Genomic DNA, 20,387 nt, shown 5'->3' with positions numbered 1-20,387 from the left:
CCCCTTCTCTTGAACTGTAGGGTCAGATCGGGATAAAAGGAATAAAGGCGGATGGTGCTTCAGGACCAGGATGCAGTGTGCCCTGTACCTCTCCATCTGTTTGTGGTGCTTCTCCTCTCTGGCCTGAGCCTTCATCTGCTGCACCTCGATGGTGTCGGGCTTCCTCCTCCTCATGTACAGCTCGTGGTTTCCCATGCACAACGCCAGGATGCGTTTGTTGATCCGCAACCGAGGAGCGTAAAACACAAAGTCCTGGAGGAGATACAAAACAAAGAGTGTTAAAACATAAATTAAAAAATAAAGATAACATCTGTCGTGCATCACTCAAACACTTACTGGAGCTTTCTTGTCGATGGGCTTGATGACAAACTTCTTGTCGCTGAAGGCAATGTTTCTGATCTCGCTCCAGGGGAAGCCAATCTTTGGTGACAACCTGAGTGAAGAGAAGACGAATGACTCACTCCTACACTCATTCACTGACGGCGTATTAACAGATGTGCAAGCTTTGACAGTTTCAAAGAACTGAATCAATCTATTGATGAGCATTTCATTCATAGTGTCCATCTGCTGTACTCTTCAACACCAAAAGAGGGCGCTGTCGTCAAACTAATGTATCCCAGGACCTCAAGGGAGCCAAGAGAGCCTGCATTTCATATTCTTTAACTAGTTATAATGACGCTGCAGTGGAAACTGTGGTAGAAGACCTCTTTTAAATTCATTTCTTTCTAGATAATAAGTAATATCTGCATTAATAGCAGATCATATTTTCGTAATATTTTAGTGCAACACTATACAAAGGGGATCAAGTGTTGTATTTTATTGTTTGAGGATGTAATTTTGAAAACAAGAATTTATTGATTAAGACATATTGGCAGCTCATATGATTTCATCTGAGATTAAATCCTCCAAATCTATTGCAGTCAAAGTGTGACTTAACTTTAGATAAACTATGTGATTCTATGCTCTGATGTGGTGCTGCTTACATTAACTCGAGCGTTATGTCTCACAGTCCTTAAAAACGAATGTCGAGTGATTATTTTCTTACATAACATGAGCTCTGAAGAAATAAAGTTATTCAGTCATTTCCAAGAAAAGCAAAGACTTCAGTAAAGTCAGAAGGAATTATTTAATCTTTGCAGCTGAATTTAGAGTTTTTCTTACTGTTAATAATCTTGGGATCCCTTCAGCTTCACTTTGTGACCCCTTGGAGGGGTCCCAACCCTCAGACTGGAACTAAACTCTACCAGCCAGATCAAATATACTGGCGAAAAAATCCTCTCAAGCTTTGCAGGTAAACTTGGTTAAATAATTAAAAGGTATGAAACTGTAATAACTGAACCTAAGGAAACTACACATCTGTGTGTGTTGCCAGCATTTGTGTGTGTGTGTGTGTGTGTGTGTGTGTGTTAGTTACTTGTCTTCATGCTCGTAGATGTTGAGTCCCAGGGCGTCGACCCCCAGCCACAGCTCTGTGCCCTTCTTGTTTTTGATTTCAAAGTAGTTGACACCATACATCTCTAAGTCCTGAGCGATTTTCAGATACTCCATCATCGCATCCTCCCTGCGCGCACACACACACACACACACGGGTTAACATACACGGATAAAAACAGGGATTTTAGGTGTTTAATGTCTTAAAAAGTTTAGAGTCCTCTACTTATGATGAATTCACCTGAGCAAGCTTCTGTGTTCCTCGTGCCAGGTCTGTATTCTGTCCTCCCACTGCTCCTTTGTCAGTTTGTGTTGCTCCAGAACTCTGCAGGGCAAAATGCTTCAAATATGAATGTTGCTGCACATTTCTGAAACACTCAGAGCATTAGATATTTGCATGAAATATTGTCTAAATGAGTTTATGAATTCTTGAATTATGGCTAAAAAAATGTAATTTTTGATGTCACAGTGACCTTGACCTTTGATCTCCAAAATCTAAACACTCATCCTTAAGCCCAGGTGGACATTTGTGTATGGACAGACAAACAATAACATAATGTCTTTCTGCTGCGACAGTTGCCATCAGTGAAGCATAAAAATGAACACTACAACACTACAGGATGTTCTTTCAGTCTGCTGAACTTCACCATGACCAGCCTCAACATTACAGACTTAAATAATAACACCATGCTAACAATGTTTTTTGCTGAGGATAATAACAGGATCGCCACAGACGTAACTCTATGATTACACAGTCGTCTATGATACATCACAGTATTTGTAAGAGTAGAAGGTGTTTGATCGTCTGTTGATGTCAGGGCTTTACAGTTTCCTCACCAGCTCCTCTGACTAATGACCAGGCCACACAAGTGCCCTAAATCTGCTGCAAACTGTGTGTGTTTGTGAGTGTGTGTGAAAAGGTGAATAAAAAGTTAAACTGCAAAGCTCTTTGTCAGCTAAAGCAGAATTGCAAGTTTAGTCAATTTATGTAAAGTAATGCAACTTTAAACTTTTACAGGGAGGAAATCAATTATTTCAATGTGGTTCCTTCTCACACGTATAGTATGGTATAGTATAGTGTGTGTGTGTGTGTGTGTGTGTGTGTATGTGTGTGTGTGTGTGTGTGTGTGTGTGTGTGTGTACACTGTACCGCTGTGGAAGGAGCCGGTCGGAGGCCAGGTAGCCGGGCTTGTGACCGTCTTTGTTGTAATCTCCATACTTGGCCTGGACAGCGTAGGACGCCAGCAGCACGGCTGTCTCCGGGGGACAGTAGTTCTCATCGTTCAGAATGGCCTCTTTCACCTGCAGGGAGCACACACACACACACACAGACACACACAGACACACACACACAGATGGCAATAAACACATGCATAAAGACACTGAAAACACCCATTCAAAACATGTTGAGGTAACTGTACAATCAATCACATTTAAGCACACACACACACACACACACACACACACACAGACACACAGACACACACACAGACACACACACACACACACACACACACACACAGAGGACCTCCAGTGGGGCTGGGAATGCTATATTTATATATAATATTTAATATTTACTTAATTTAGCTGCCAGGTTTAGTTACTTTTTTCAAGATTTAACATAAAAAACATGATTGAACATTTTTATAAATGATATAACATAAAGGTATATCAAGTAGTTATAATTAGCTCTACCCTGACGACAGCTGCTTACATAAATGCATCAAAATAATCATCCAATAATATATAGAGAATATATAAAACAATCTGAGTGAGACCATTCCGCATAATGAGTACTTTTATTTTGTTGCTGTGCTTTTATACTTTTACTTAGGTAAGTTTTGATTGCAGTGATTTGATGTGTCACTACGTCAAGAAGTAAGAATGTTGCCAATATTGCACTATGCATTTTTTTCAATCATATAAAACATATACCAGTATTATCGTGAACGATACGATATGGCACACCCCTATGTCGACCTGGGCACCACCGTCACAGTGGTAAGACACGGTACCTGCAGGAAGAAGAGTTTCTGTGTGATCTCCTGGATGAGCTCCTCAGAGACGTCCTCTGGGAAAAACTTTGCTCTGAACTTGAACTGCAGAGGATTCTCCTTCTTCACATCCTGCTGGGTCACCTGGAAGAAAACACACAAACGTCATTTCCTATTTTAACTCTCAACATATATGTCTTTACAGTATATAAACACATGAATAAGTAAGCAGGAGATCAAACTATGTGACTTCATTTGAAACAACATGATGCTGCTTTTATGCACTTTGATTTAAATTCAAAGCTCTTGACAAACAGAATATTAAAGTAGGATATAACGATTTCTAAGGCTTCCTAGCCTGTGTACAGGCTTTCATAACTTGTATATCATGTTTTCAAGTCGTGGGGATTAATGTATCTGCACACATAAATGTTGTTTATATGTGTTTAGGATTTCTCACCTTCTTGTTGAGCTTGAGCCACGTGGTGTAGCCTTTACTGTCTGTGTACTGCAGGCCGAAGAACCAGACCTCCCTCAGACCCACCGTCTTCACCACCTGAAACCACACAGATGCTTTCTGAAAAGTGAATCTTCATCCCTTCTTCCATTCCCTCTCCTCCTCCTTTCCTTAAATTCCTAAGTCTCTCAAACATGCTCACATGCTTTGTCATTCACTGTCGTGAAGAGTCAGAGAGTGAGAGAGGAGAGATAGTGTGTGTGTGTGAGAGAGAGAGAGAGAGAGAGAGAGAGAGAGAGAAAGTCCCTGGGGGGACGTGGGCGCTTACCCAGACTCTAATGTGATTTAAACAATCAATACGACAGCAATCACCACCATATAATTAACTTCCTCACACACTCCAACACAGAAACACATTAAACACACGAGTATCAAATAATCACTCACATAAACAAAACGCATAAAGACAGTGAAAACACCCATCCAAAACATGTTGAGGTAACTGTACAATCAATCACATTTAAGCACACACACACACACACACACACACACACACAGAGGACCTCCAGTGGGGCTGGAAATGCGGTATGCAGAGGCAGCTATGCGGATGCTGAGAGCTCAGCGTGCAGGTTTGGAACTGAAGCCTCAGAATGTGGATGAATGATTTGGGAACGCCAGCGGACAGAGAGAAGGAATTACAAGTGGAAGAGGAAAGACGAGCAAACATAAAAGGCCAAAATTAATCTGACTGGGCCACTGAACACCTACTTTCATATTCATATTTAAAATGATTGAAGTGTGTTTGAGCCATGATAGACTTATATGTTGGTGTTTGGGTTAGTTTGATTAAAAAGCTTTCCCACCTCACTATCCTCTTTTTATCATCCTGTGTGTGTGTTCAAATGAGCTTACTGGTGTTTATATTTAGCCCGACAGCCTCTTTATCAATGGAGCTCTCTTTTCATTCATTTAAAAATGAAACAGCTTTCAGGAGCGAGTGAGGGCTGCTCCCTGCACCGGCCCCTGCTGGACGTGTCCTGCTCTGTGTGTGACCTCCACACAACATGCAGTTACATGATACACAGGGAGATGTGACTGCTGTCAGGACAGCAGGGACTATTTCTTTTAGGCAATTTATTGTCCCAGAAATTATTGCAATTAAGGATATTATTGTAATTTTTATTATTCCATTTTTTAAAAACATGTATGTGTGTATGATTATTTACATGAGAAACCTACATTTAAAAATACAAGTCACCCAGTTTAATAAATAATGGTGATATATGATATATAATCTGCCCCCCCTCCATTTTTTTTAATAAAAGAAAGAAATGAATAAAAAATAATTAAATAAATAAATAAACATATATATATTTTAAAATAAATTAATAAACAAAAGAAGTGTACTGCACATAAGACAACTGAGAGGACCTCGATTTCAGTGAAGTTTATAAATGGTCGTTTGCTCTGCAACACTAAATAAATTGTGATAATCTTTCCAACAAAGGAGAGAATAGGAACCAAAATTGTTGTTGATTTTAAATATCGGAGCATTGTTAAAATATATATATATATATATATGTATATATATATATTTGAAGCCGGTCGGGTTAAATCTCTAGGAGGAGTTTGTTAAAGTATGACACGTGGAAATAAAAATGGCCGTACAAATCAAAATGGCCTACTTCCTGTTGAGTTCTATATGCCTACCAAATGTTATACATTTTCGTCAATCTTGGAGCTCAGGAAATTACGTAGGGGGCGCTACAGAGCTAATTTGTCACGCCCATTCCTGAAAGCCATATCAGATTGCAATTTTTTTGCCAAGCCCGACAACTGTGCCAAATTTCGTTAGATTTTTTCCTCCAAAGTGATAAAATAAGAAAAAGAATACACTACAATAGGTCCCTCACTGACTCAGTCAGTGCTCGGGCCCTAAATATCCTCAATAAATGTGAAAGCACGGAGAACATGCTTCCAGGTCTTATAATAGTGGGTAATACTTGCTGGTCGTCAAACATCATGTTGGCTAAAGTGGTACTGACATAATTAAGTAAACAAACCTGTATGTAAACACAACAGGAGACAGGTCAGACACAGTTATCATAGGATAAGTGGTTATTGTCATCATCTGACAGGCCTAACGTACCACAACGCTAAACTGTGCATGCTGGAGAAATGCTGCTGGTTGCAGCTGATCAGTTTGATATGTATACGGCGCCTCGGCATCACGTTCAGCATCAGAGTATCATGTGTCCCATCTCACTTGTTTATGCTGCATTCAGTTTGTCCCCATCAACTCATGATCCCCAGAACTCTCCTTTGAGATAACTGACATCATTTCTTTGCTCATGCTGCTGATAATCCTTATGTTTCTTTTCCATAGAGAGAGTCTCTCTCTGTTTTATCTGGATCTATTTTAAGTTGATGGTGGACATATGAAACTTTATCCACCCCTGAGGTCTTTCATTACTACTACACCTGTCAGCTCACTCACTCCTCAGCTTCTGTCAGCTCAACGGCCCAAACTCAAACTATAAAACAGAAAAACAAAGTAAACCCTCACATTTCAGAGTCTGGAAGCTGTGAATGGTATGCTTTTTATTGATATATGACTTGAATGTGTAATTGATTTACAGAATAATTAAGTTCTCTGTCTGGTACCTAATGAATTAATGACATGCTGCATTTGATTACTACACTCACTGGGATATTTTTGCAGCACAACAATACTCAAAAAGAATGATCTAGCCCTTTCTTGCTGTACATTGTTTTTAGTGTGTGTATCTCTTTATCTCTCCACGCATCTACTTATTTTTGGCGGGAGGGATATGTTATGGGTGTTCTGTATGACTTTTTAAAATCTTATTGCAAGAAAATAGTTTTTTGGGGGATAAGAAGAAGAAGAAGAAGAAGAAGAAGAAGAAGAAGAAGAAGAAGAAGAAATTATAATAATAATATTCATAACAATAACAATTATTCAAAAATGCTTTACCGGTCCTTATATACTAGATGTTTCTTCATGGATCCTTCACTTTTAAAGGGGCAGTTCGGCCCAAAATCTAAACTTTTTTTTCTCCCACTTAGGATAAATGAATATCTTATCTTATCTTATCTTATCTTATAGGAAAATACAGTTTTCCCAGAGTGTAAATTATATTGCGTTTTCAATACATAAACCACAACTAACCGGCAACGAGGGGTCAATGTTTGAAGGCTTTTCTGGTCGGTTATTCACAACAGGAAGAAAAATATGCAAAGTATTAAATGACCCAAATCTGATCAGGAAAACATAATGTACAGGCTCTTGTATAGTGTTATTGTGTATGGGTGTCTTACACCTCACATAACAACACTTCATAATGTATTCAGAAAAGACAGGTGTATTGTTCCACCAACCTGTGGTGTAAAGCCTTAAAAGCTTTTCTGTGTTTTGATCTTATGATCTAAAGCACAACGCTGAAAAAAGAGCAACAAAAACAAAAAGAAAAGAAAACAAAGCTTCTCTCTCTCATTCTGTCTTTCTGCCTCTACATCACCCAGCAAACCTTTAGAGCCTGACATGAAACAATGCTGAAAGCTGCCCTTTTACTTCCCAGACTCATATTCACACACAGACCCACGCCGTCCAGCAAACACTCACATCCACTGTCTCTGAAAAGCTCCCAGTTTAGACAAAAGGCACTTTGTGTGTCATCTCTGCACAGAACCAGTACCAGCCCAGCCCAGGCCCAGCACCCACTGGCACACACATTCACTTTCAGTATTTCATTAGTAATGGATCCCAAACAATGTGATTCTCTCTGAGGGTCACAGAGTTCAATGTGTATTTTCTGCAAACTTCCTGCACTTGTTATCTACTCAGGGATCACAGTCCTTTTAATGAATCAAAAACATGCATGGTATGTTCTGTATGTGCTTGTATTTGTCTCTTACCTGGTCAAAGAGCTGTTTGCCTGTTGTGTTGGGCTGGATGGCAAACTCCAGCTCAGCGTCCATGGTGGTGACGCGCACATTGATCTGTAGAAGATAGGAAATTGCGACAAAATGAAATGGATCAATGATAAGAGTTCAAACTAACAGAAACCAAAGTCTGATTTACAAAGTTAATGTGTTTCACTCCTGTTACTTGCTCCTTTCTCATATTTCCAGGTTTTGTGGCTCAGTTGGTAGAGTCGGTTGGCCCCCAACCGAAGGGTTGGTGGTTCGATCCCTGACCATGGCAGCCTACATGTCGAAGTATCCTTGAGCAAGATACTGAACCCCAAATTGCTCCCGATGCTGTGTTCATCGGTGTGTGAATGAATTCCCAATGGTGGCAGGTGGGACCGTTTAGGGTAGCCTCTGCCACCAGTATGAATGTGTGTGTGAAAGGGTGAATGAGCGCAGTCTGTAGTGTAAAGCGCTTTGAGTGGTCGCAAAGCGACTAGAAAAGCGCTATATAAGTGAAGGTCCATTTACCATTCTTCTTCTTCTTTAACAGCTGATCAGTCATGTGATTTTAATGTTCGCTACGTCAGAACTTATTTGTAAAAATAATTTCCATCTCCCGTTTAGTGCATTACCTTTTTAAAAAACAAGACAAAAACCACTTCAATCAAGCGCAAAACTTTTATGGACTTTAAAAATGTTTTTATTGAATTTTGTTGTTTCCATCAAGCTTTTCTTTACAAAAATGCTTTCAAAATGCTCAGACAAATTTGTAGAGGAAATACGACTAATAAGGAGTTATCAGAAGATGGTGCTGCACACACAGCAGTCTCTGAGCCCGTTTGATGTTGGTCTGACAACAATTTAGTCTCTGAAGGCTACAGAGAATATTTCGAGGGGTTTCAGTGAACCTAACAGATACTGATATATATTGGATGTCCATGCCAAGGCTTCCTCTTCTGTGTACCGACTATCATAGTCCGATTAGCAACTTGAGATTTCAGAGTTGTAGTTTTTTCTTACAAATGCATTCCATCTCTTTTGCCCTCTACATGGACTGTTTACCTGCATGCAATCAAAGCCTGCTTAAATGTGATCGGTCTATACTACTCGGGCTACAAACACCCCCCCTTTGCCTGCAGATGCAGATATTTCTTTATAGTGATTTAACACACATTGGCTTTTTACCTCAAAGGAAAGTTTATGCAAGAATATGACCTCTACATCATTATCATGTTAATGTACCAAAGATTTAAACATCCGAGCCACAGTCAGCAGCATGAAGATCTCTGAAAGACTATTTGGGATCAATTGATGAACACGTAACTGAAGTGAGAGTATGAACTAAATATTTAAGATTTCAAAATGTAACAGCAGATCTGTGAGGCTCAGTGGGTACACAGGCAGAGCAGATGTGAACCTGAGTAGAGAGTCTGAGACAGAAACGGTGATTGTTTGAGCGTTTATGAATCCTGAAACGTTTGTGCTTTGTGTAGAGAACTAGTCTGATCCATAAACCACTGAGTTTGAATGGGAGAAGTATAAAAAATTAAAAATGGTAGAACATTATGAGAGGTCAGACAATGAAAAGAAATTGAATGTGCAAGTGAAAGTAGAAGAGAACATGAGAAATAAATGTTAATTAAGGTGAAACAAAATGTGTCAAAGTAAAATAAGGAACAGTACAAAATGCAAATTAACAAAATGTGCAAAGAAAATGAAATGAACGAACATACAAGGGGCTTAAGATGGTGTAAAAGGCCAAACAAAGTGTAAAATAAACCGCAGTAACTCATCCAGAAAGTGAGACGTCGAATCTGAAACGTTCAGTGAATACGAAACAAAAAGCAAAGCCTGAATGACTGTGACCCTCTCTGGTGGGACAGCCTGTGCTAGCTTTGTGTGTGTGTGTGTGTGTGTGTGTGTGTGTGTGTGTGTGTGTCTTCCTATCAGACATCTATAAATATTCTTCACACACACAAACACACACACACACACACACACACACTCTGAGTTACAGCCAGTGTCCATGTAAGGCACCGGCTGTTTACGGCACTCATCCATCTGCCAGGAAGCTGCTTTCACTTCACTCTAATGAGGGAAAATTATTAGGAAAACTCCACGTAGCAGCCTGACCTCAACCACACAAGAGTTATAATTAAGCTCCCACACACAAGCTGTTTTCATACCAAAAAGATAAACTATATTTACTAAATCTGAGAGATGAGAGAAAATACATTCTACTGACTCCTCAGGCCATCTGCACCAACACATGAAAGAGTGAACGAACAACCACAACAACTTGATGAAGGGGTCGTTTCTTATTTGATCACATGACAACATGAAAGGACGAATTAACAAAAGCAAAAATATGGTTAATACGTCAGAACCCAGTCAAAGTAACGCATGCCATCTACTGCTTTTCCATAAACTTATCATTTTGTTATTTATTTAGTTAGGACACTGTTTTCTAAATGTGTACTTTTAGTGTCTGATTTCCATTTTGATTTTACAGATTTACTCTTCAGACAGACTTAAAAACTTTACAAACTGTACATTTCTGCTTCTTCTTCTATTTATACTATTATTATTATTATTATTATTATTATTATACTTAATTTCTATTCTTGTGGAGCAATTTCTGCTCCAGGATCAGTATTCTGATTCTTCAAACTTTTTAAAATAAAATGTAGGGTTCCTATATTAATTCATTTTACTTAAACTTATTAAACCTTTTACTCATTAGGGTTAAAATTACATCCCCTCCATCATTTTCATTTACTGTTTCCCTAACTACACTATATGATTTATTCTTAATAATGTGAATACTGTTGTGAAAAAGCCATTTAGGCCCTTTTTTTGTCTCTCTCTGCTAGATTTGCTGGTATTATAGTATAGCAGGATATTTAGAAATCCAGACAGAATGTAATTTAATACTGTCAAAAATACAGACACTGCTCTTTCAGTCTATGACAACTTTTCAACTAGGGACGGGAGTTGAAAATTAGCTGAAGCTATATCTCTGTATGCAGCACATCAGATGCATGTCCTGTATCTATGCTAACTGCATTGTCCCTATCAAATAAAATAAATTCAAATTCAAATTCAAATGTAGCTTTTACACTGACAGGTATACCGTTTTATATGTAGTGCACAGCAGTGGCCACCAGAGGGCCGTCTCTAAACTGAGAAACATGGTGACTTAACATGCTAACAACACTAATGACTCCATCCCTGTTTGGGAGCATTTTGGGTTTAATCTTGATGATAAATGTGAAAAATTCATCACGGACCGAGCTATTTTTGGAATATTTTTGTCTTTTTATCGTGCAAGTTTCATGTACTGCCTCTGAAGAATGTCAGACAGCTGCTGCTGTACTGTTCAGGGAAAGACTGCATGTTGCCAGAAGCATATTTTCACTTAATTATCTTAAAATAAAGATTTATTTTGTCCAATCCAGAATTTCTTAGTTGTTGGAAGTGGAAAGACTTAACTAAGATGAGCTTGGTAGCGTAATTAGGCTCGTCTCACTTTGGTGGTAAAGAGAAACTTGGATTCAGAAGTTGATTTTATTTTCTGTTTAATAAGATACAAAAGGTGTAAGACTCTTCACTTTCTTCACAAGAGCTTGTGCAACTAGCAAACTTGATGTCACTCTAATGCATCTCCGACAACAGTGGTGGCATTAGTGGGGGGTTAAACCCAAAAACGAATGCCATAATATACCATATACCATGGTGAAATGTTGGAAAGGTATGACAATATGAAGCCCAAGCCTACTCCCTGCACACTATTTCTGCATCCTCCCATTCTCAATGGTGCAAAATCAAAACAAATATACACTCATCTTTCTGAATTATTCATGGTGGTAAATTAAAATTAAATAAAAGTTTTATTGCCACTGGGTGCAGCCGCAGTGGGGTGCAGTGGAGTGCTGCTCAGCTGCAAGATCATTCTGGGAGATATGCAATCAAGTGTAACTTTCACAGCCAAATATGAGCATCTGGAAACTTAATTCAGGGTTAGTTTGAAGTGAACAACATTAGCAGCTTTTAATGGAGTAATGCAGTGACTGTTTTGTCACAGCATGAATTCACAGGACGATCAGGCTTCGGACCAGCGGCAGAGCTGCTGGAAAGTAAACCAGTGTCTCTTCTGTGCACACACACACACACACAGAAGCATGCAATCTCACATTTGTGTGTGTGTCCCTATCCCATTGGAGGTGTAATACATTATTCTGTGCTGCAGTAAGCAAACCCCGCTGCAGTGAAACGAACTGACGCTGTCCTCAAGTAACCTCGAAGGAGAGCGAGAGACCGAGGGAGACAAAGAGAGAGAGAGATGAGAGGAGAAAGAGGTAACAAAGTAAAAACTTGTAACCTGCCTCAGGGATGTAACTGCTGCATCAGTAGATTGTGTGTTAGTGTGTGTGTGTGTGTGTGTGTGTGTTTGTTTGTGTGTGTGTGTGTGTGTGAGAGAGACAGATAATGCCTGAGGTGAACGAAGTGCATCAATCGTAAGAAACCAGCAGTCAGAGAAAGACTCAAAGACAGCTCAACTGACCTGAAATACACACACACACACACACACACACACACACACACACACACACACACAAACCACATTCTGCAGACAAAAGCAAAGGCACTCTAACCCAGCCATGCCCTCTGTATACACATTAAAACAATGTCTTGCAGACACAGATTGAACCAGATATTTGCTTGATAAATTACTTAATTATAAGTCATTCTAATTAAAACTGTAGCCAGTAATTGATTAATCTACAGGATTTCTGGACCCAAAAAACTTTGTCTTTTAGGTTATTAACCCGTTGGAGTTTTGGGCTATTTTGTCTGTTTTTGAATCCTTCTCATTTGGCCTGTATAAACCACTTAATAACTTATACCACTTTCAGCACAACCTGATATGACCTGATTTTTTTTTTTTTTTCTATTACTGGATCAAAACTTAAATGTACTTAAATGTTGCAAATTTGACATATGAAAGGTAAAATCAGGATAACATCTAGTTAATACTAAATATATTTGACCTGATCTCAGATTTTACTCAGTCGATCGTCATCAACAAAACATGAGTTGGAGTCATGGAGTTTCAAGCCAGAACTTTAGAGGGAAACACGCTGCTTTGTTTTTCTTCGTCATGAAGAAGTAGTGTGATTTGATGATGCCGGTGTGATCTGCGTCTCCAGAGGGTTTAATAAAGCCATGCAACTGCAGTACTACAGTAATCATGTTACTGTTGCTTAGCTATGTCAACTAATGACACTTTCAGATACTCACAATGCTGATGTCCAAAAAAAAAATTCTGTTCATGTGAATCTGTCCAGTGTCCAATGAGGGATGAGGGAAAGATTTATTTGTGTGTTCTGTATTTGTTAAGCTCCAAGAAATTGTGACAGTGGATGTTGGGAAAGTATGGGAACACAACCATATGGTGTGTGTGTGTTTGTGTGTGTGTGTGTGTGTGTGTGTGTGTGTGTGTGTGTGTGTGAGTGTGTGTATTACTCACGTTGTGGGGACATAAATCTGTCATGTTGTGGGGACTCGCCTTCTTTATGGGGACAAAATACAAGTCCCCATAATGCAAAAACATTAAATTTTAGGGCAAAGGTTTAAATGTAATGTAAGTCAATGTACTGATGGAAACAGAGCATGTGTGTATGTATGTGTGTGTGTGTGTGAGTGTATGTATGGGAGTGCAGCCATATGGTGACTTTGCATGCATGCACACAATGCACACACACATTACAGACATTTTTTTCTTGTGTGCATATCGCTGCATGTCGTGTGTCTCTGCTGATAAGGTTCCCACGGCAACGCCCTTGTAGTTGATGTTAATGTCATATTCTAAAAAGCCTTGTGGGCGTCCTTAAGTCCGAAAGAGGGATTTTAACATGACAGCATGACCTCGAGCAGACTGACCCCTGTGGAGGTGAGATACGAGCTGAACAGAGAGAACAAAAAGAACAATGAAACAGCATCAAGGCTGCAAGGATTGTTCATTTTATCTTTATCTTTTAATAGAACCTCTGTGTTTAAAATAGTATTGATTTGTGCTGTCAAAATGAAAATGTACATTTTGTGATTATTTTGAAATATTTAACACAATTATGAAATATAATGCAAAGTAAAAGTTTCACAGACTGTGATATCAGCAGATATCGTATGAATACAATATCACATCATGATGAAACTTGTGATTTACACCCAGAGTTCTTAAGACAAAAAAATACTTAATTGCAAATAATTACAGCAAATTACAGTTTTTTTAATCAATTGTCAACCCTATTGTTTATTAATCTTTTAGTCCATAAATATAATTTAAAAAATAGGAAAATTTGACATTATCATTTACCACAGCTTATTGTGACATCTTTAAATTGCTTATTTATCCGATCAAAAAATTGTCCAAAACCCAAATATATTCATACAGTAAATAGCAGCAAATCCTCACATTTATGTAATAAATAGGCTCAAATTTTCCTCTTAAGTTGTGCTGCCAGAATAAAAACTAACATTTAATATTTTACTCTCTATGAGTATTGTAAAAAGTGATGGAAAAAGAAGATACAGAACATAATCTTTATAGATTTTAATATTTTATTCTCAAACTGTAGATAATAAATTGAAGTTACTTATTGTTAAGGATGGCCCCTGCAGAAAAAACTCAATAGGTGAGTGTGAAACTACTGTGGAAACACTGTAGTTCATTTCTTTGTGCAATGCAGCAACAAAAGCTGCTCTAATGTATTCCACTATTGTCTGCGAGGGGAATCGTTTCAAGTGTGAATGTGCATTTTGTAACTTTGTCTGTGCCTGCAGAAATTTGGACATGAGCTGTTTTAATAAGCAAGGAAGTTTGTGCATGTGTGTGTGTGTGTGTGTGTGTGTGTGTGTGCGTGTTTGCCTGAGCAGAGAGACAAAGATACAGAGAGAAAGAGCAATGTGTCTTCTAGCTGATAGCAACAAAACGTTAGCAGATAAAGCAGCAGGCGGTCTCAGCCTGTCCACTGACCACAGTCCTCTCTGATACCATTGACCGCCTGCTGGTCTTTTTGGTCATATGTCAGATATTAAACAATATATATTTTTGCATGACACATACACTAGCCCTTTAAAGTTTTAGGTCACCCAGAAAATGTCTGTTGTTTTCCATGAAAACAAACTGTTTTATTCATGATACGAGTTACAAAATGAATAGAAAATATAGTAAAGACATTGACAAGGGTAGAAATAATCATTTCAACCTGTACAAATCTCCAGCTTTACCTCTAGATACTCAACTAGCCTGAGAAAGAATAATTTTATTGCTTTTCAAATCAGCACAAAACAGTTTCAGCTGTGCTAACATAATGCTCAGGTGTTTTAATGATCAATCAAAGCCTTTAAACACTATAAACGTGAATTAACACAATGTGCCACTGGAACAATGGAGTGATGGGTGCTGACAATAGATATTTCATAAGAAAATCAGCCGCTTCCAGCTTTAATAGTCATTTACCACTATAACAATGTCTACACTGTATTCAATTGAATGTAATCTTAATTTTTAAAAATGTGTCTTTCTTCCAAAAATAAGGATATTTCTAAGTGACCCCAAACTTTTGAGTGGTAGAGTATATACAAACTAGAAAATTTCCTCTGGGGAAATTCTGAAAGGGCCACGGGGGCTACTGCCGGTGTGTGTACACTATGATGAGATTTCAAACTATGCTCTTTAACCTCAAAATATGTGTGTGTGTGTGTGTGTGTGTGTGTGTGTGTAATTAAAATCACATAAAGTTACCTGTGTGTGCGTGTGTGAGTGTATGAAGCATGTGTATGCATGTGTGAGGAGTGTGCGCACTTTAGTGCATGTGTGTGTGTGTGTATCTGTAACTGTAATCACATCAAAGATCAAAGGCAATTACATCAAAGCAATCAACAGAATTAACTGCCACCTGTCAAATGGTCCGGAACAGTGACAGTAGCCAGAGGTGGACAGACTGGAATTTCTGGCCTCGAACAGAAAGCATTTTTGGCAAAACCATAATACCTATCATTGATCCGACTTCACTTTGAGCATTCTGAGTTCTTCCTGAAGTCTACATATGTTGTTTTTTTTTTAAGAAAAATGAAAAACATAGCTTTGTTAGAGCGATCTAAAAAAACTGTTACATCTCCTTTTTTCAGAAATCTTCCTGCATAAAATATGGGAGCCAATGAGGTGGTTGGTGCGTGTTGGTGGCATATCTGTGCGTCCTACGCCCAAACTATAACTCTGACAGCTTTATCAGAGGATTGTGACATTATACATTTCTATGTATAAGTTATTTCTGTAGAGTGGAATTTGCGGCCTGGAGCACAGTTTTCAAATGTATTTTTTGACAATTTTTTCTCTCCCTCTACACTCTGGCGATGATGTCACACACTGTGACACGAACATTCCATGCAATACACACCCAATATAACCTAAGAATTTCTCCAAAAGTGATCTTTGTCATTGAACAGGGATTGATAAAAAACTATGTGACCTATCGAAACGTGGATTAATACACCGACAGACAAGACTTGTGTCTACTGTTTAAAGTTTACATGGAGTCTCTAGGTGAAATTATGCCGGAGAAGTAGACGTTTAAAAATCTCCAATTATTGTTCTTTTTTGCTCATTTTTTTTCCGCCGTCCCATTCACTTCAAATTCAAAATTTTGGGCTTACATCGTGAAAAATTCATATTCCGTAGAGAAAAGTAATAGCACACCGATCCCGATCAAACTGCACGTTTTGATATATAATTTGTCCTGCAACTCTTCAAGTTGTAGGACGAAATTGCGTCCGGAAGAGGAAGAAGAAATCCACAGTATAAGTGCTCGGTGCGATTGCCCTGTGGCCCTAATAAAGCTTGTATTACTATGGTACTATAACCTGCAGTAATCTACTGCCTAAACTTGTGGTTCTAGTATTACTTTTATCATTGCTTTTTATCATTTGTGTTAATAACTACTGCTACAAATACAGCAAAGGCATAAAATTAAACTTGTAGAAATATATCACCTTCTCCACAGTGGTGGTATATGGAGCCTTGCAGATCCGGAGCAAAGTGTGTTTATAATTAAAGAGGAAAAATGGCCCACACTGAAAAATAAATTCACTCCAAGTTCAGACTGCCTGCTGTGAATTCTTGAATATTTATCAGAAAAAAAAATCTTCACGGCTGGGCAAAAAGCGAGTTCGAGTGGCCGGTCAAGTTTAGGTTGGAAGGTTTCCAGGACAAACAGTTTTCCACTTGAGCTCATGTTTACAGAGCGGCAGCAGAGAAACTGTTGGTTTGTTTTCAACTAAACACAGCTCAACAAATCTTCTGAATCTCCAGCAGATGGATAACCTCACATGTGCTGTTTAGAGAGAGGTTTGGTGTTTAAAACACTCAGGAAACTCCAACTTCCAACAGGACTACTAGTACAGCACAGCATGTTACTGTAAAGCTAAGAACCAATTAGCACCTACTACAGAGATAGACTGAGCCAATGAAGAGTGTTAATTATCACGCAAACCTAACATCACTGACTCATTCAACAACCAGCAGGTGCAACATTAAGCTCATTCACATCTCTGAGTTTAAAGAGCGCTGGATGACCCTCAAATGAGCTTTTAATCACTTTGTTGTAGTTATTAATCCACAACAAACAAATACATCAGAAAATTTCTTATACTTCTTAATTCCACTTGTGTTTTACTGAGAAATATCTAGCAAAAACCTTCCATGTGTAATGGAAAAGTAAGGAAGAGACCAAAGTATTTTTTATTTATAACAGAACAAAAACTGTGAGGCCGAAATACACGTACGAGGCTTTATTTAAAAGGTATCATCTTCTTGTTTCTGCAGTTGTGCTTGTTTGGCATGTAGCTAAAACACAATTGAAACTAATACTATCAGTTCAAAAGAACAAAAAATGGTCTAACCCAAACTTACCCATACATTGAGTTGAAAATTTGTTTGGCAACATGACATGAAACACGATTTTTGTGTTAAAATGAATGGATTTAATGAGCACCACCGGAGGAATAACATCCCAATTTTTGATAATATTTTGACCTCAGTTTTATTGATGGTGCCTACTTCTGCTCACTTCCTGCACAAGTCAAACAATGTAAAATCAATGATGGTGTGTGATATTTTCCTTGCTTTCATAGTAGAGTGGTGCTCAGCAGCAGTGTGCTCAGTGCTGCCACTGGTGGCCAGAAATTATATTGCGAGAACTGAACCCTCGCTTACATACATCGTAGTAAATCATGCTGTTTATTTGCAATTTTACATTGGCTTAACTTTATTGTTTTTCCTTGTTACCAGAAGAAATGGTAAGAAGATTACTGACAATTTTCTGGTAATAGTATTTTATGACCTCGTTAGTGAAATTAGTTAGTAAAAACAAACTATAAATGGAAAAGCTTTAATTAGCCACATAATCTACTGAGCAGCTTCCATAACCAGTAGAAAGCATTTTAATTAAGAGCTACACGCTTTTACTTATTACATTGATAGTGTTTTGTGCATGTTACTTTTCAACAGACTCTGGCCAAGTCTTTGCACACAAGGCTCTGGGGAAACAGAGGGTGCATATCTGTCTCCGTTTAGCTGCCTGTGTTTACCAGCGTACTCCATGCTTCCGTGTTATTCATAACAAGTAGTGACAGCTAAATAGTAGGCTAGTGTGTACAGGCAGGGGCCGCCCACGCAACACAGCCCACCTGTTGACTGTGTTTGTGTGTGTGCGAGAGACTCAGACAGCCATAATTAAAAGCTGTTGGTAGCTAAGCTGATTAATGGAGGCTTTAAAGGCAACCTGGGCCACGCCGCCTTATCACCTTTTCTATTCTCTGTTTCCACTCTTTCCACATTTCCTCTCCAGATCTCTTCATTTCTTCACCTCTACTGCTCTCTCTCTTATCACCTCTCCTCTTTCTCTTCAGAAAAGGCTTTTGTAGAGGAAAAAATCCCTCTCCATCACTCTATTTTGCCTCTCCAAAACCACTTTCATACTCCTTTTTTCATTCTAGTGTCTTTAAGGTCATGGCATATCAAGTACTGCTGTAATTTACAAGTCATATTTTTATAATGTATTTTTTATTCATGCCGGCTGTATCTTCAAACTCAAAGAGAGGTTGGGAAATTACATACAGGGATTGGTGGGTGGATTTGAATTGGAGTAGGAGGAGTCAGTGTGGCAGACACAGCTTTGTCTTCAGCTGTGGATAAAAATACATCTCCAAGCAAGAATAGAGAATGATAAGCAAAGCATATGTAATACTAATATTGCCAGTATTTTAACATGCATTATGTCAATCAAAACAATAACAAAAGGCAGAGAAATGTTGCCACTTCAGTCAGTTTCTCCCAGTTCAATTTCCCTCACTGTCCATTGTTTGGAGGTTTTCACTAGGAGCAGAACTATCCACAGTGGACTCCTCTTCTCCACAACAAACAGGCCAGATGATAAAAAAAAAAAAACCAATATAAAATACTGAATAAAGCAGTTGCACTTTAAAAAAAACAACGTTTTTGAGATTCTATTTGGATTGTTTCTCGTTTCTCTGACTAAAGATCCAAACGTCTGATGACTAAAAATCCTTGAACCGATTAAATATACATCGTTTATATTGCAAAAAATTTGGCTTAAAACTGGATAGTAAGTCAGTTTGTGACAACTTATAGCAGACCCAGAGTGGATAAGACGTTAATAATAATATTTTAATGATGACATGTTACATGGATACTTTTAAAGGAGCAGCAAGGAAAGAAAAGCCATACAACATGATAGCTTTCCTATTTTTCTCCAATTATCGGTCTTAAACAGGGCGCCACAGCTGACATTATAATTTCCATTATTGATTTTTCAGTTTGTTTTTTTGGGCATAATTGATGCATTATTTAGCCTAGAGAGAAAGCTCCCACAGTTAAAGGCAACACTCCCAAACTTTGTTTCCCAACAAACCAAAACATGCACACTATCAAAGTATCTGGACACTCAAACATTGCATCCACATGATTGTTGAGCTTTAATCTGCTGCTGTAACAAACCTTCTACTCTTCTGGTTTCAGGCTTTCTTTCAAAATATTTGCCACCAAACTTTGAAAATCCTTTCTGTATGGACCTTAATTTGTGCACAATGGCACTACCATGTTTAGGTTTACTGTCAGCTAGGGCTGGGCGGTAAATTGGCGGTATATTTTAAAAGAGATATGAAGTTGAGACAATACCGCCATAGCGATATATAATATCTTTTGCTCTTGCCTTAACTTATGACTGCTATTTGTTATGGCAGTTTGCTCCTCTCTGCGCCTGACAGGCACCCGGGGCCAGTTGATAAAAAGCAAGAGCTAGTTCCTAAGAAAAAAAAAAAACAATGGTTCTGTAATTTGGAGGTATTTCGGTAAATACCTACATAAAAAAACAGGTTGATGATGATAACTTGTGACGTTGAGTTAAAACATGTTTATGTTTAAAATACAAATATATATCGTGTATCATCATTCGGCCTCATCATTCTGGAGTTTGTCCTGAATCATAACT

At 38.4% G+C, this 20,387-nt stretch overlaps 1 protein-coding gene across 2 annotated transcripts in view; it reads right to left on the bottom strand.

Annotated features, from left to right (window-relative positions):
• Positions 1-20,387, bottom strand: part of LOC131979170 (radixin) — a 49,544-nt gene that overhangs the window by 6,470 nt on the left and 22,687 nt on the right. For both annotated transcript variants that reach the window (XM_059343095.1, XM_059343094.1), the window contains exons 3-10: positions 7,819-7,902; positions 3,886-3,981; positions 3,447-3,569; positions 2,582-2,733; positions 1,673-1,756; positions 1,415-1,561; positions 337-433; positions 89-252 (exon numbers count right to left, since the gene is read on the bottom strand). In XM_059343095.1, coding sequence (XP_059199078.1) covers positions 89-252; positions 337-433; positions 1,415-1,561; positions 1,673-1,756; positions 2,582-2,733; positions 3,447-3,569; positions 3,886-3,981; positions 7,819-7,902 — 947 coding nt within the window. The remainder of the gene's footprint in view (positions 1-88; positions 253-336; positions 434-1,414; positions 1,562-1,672; positions 1,757-2,581; positions 2,734-3,446; positions 3,570-3,885; positions 3,982-7,818; positions 7,903-20,387) is intronic.

The sequence above is a fragment of the Centropristis striata genome, chromosome 10 (assembly GCF_030273125.1).
Source record: "Centropristis striata isolate RG_2023a ecotype Rhode Island chromosome 10, C.striata_1.0, whole genome shotgun sequence".
Lineage (NCBI taxonomy): Eukaryota > Metazoa > Chordata > Actinopteri > Perciformes > Serranidae > Centropristis > Centropristis striata.
Note: the sequence above shows the minus strand (reverse complement) of the source record. Positions and strands in the feature narration are given on the sequence as shown.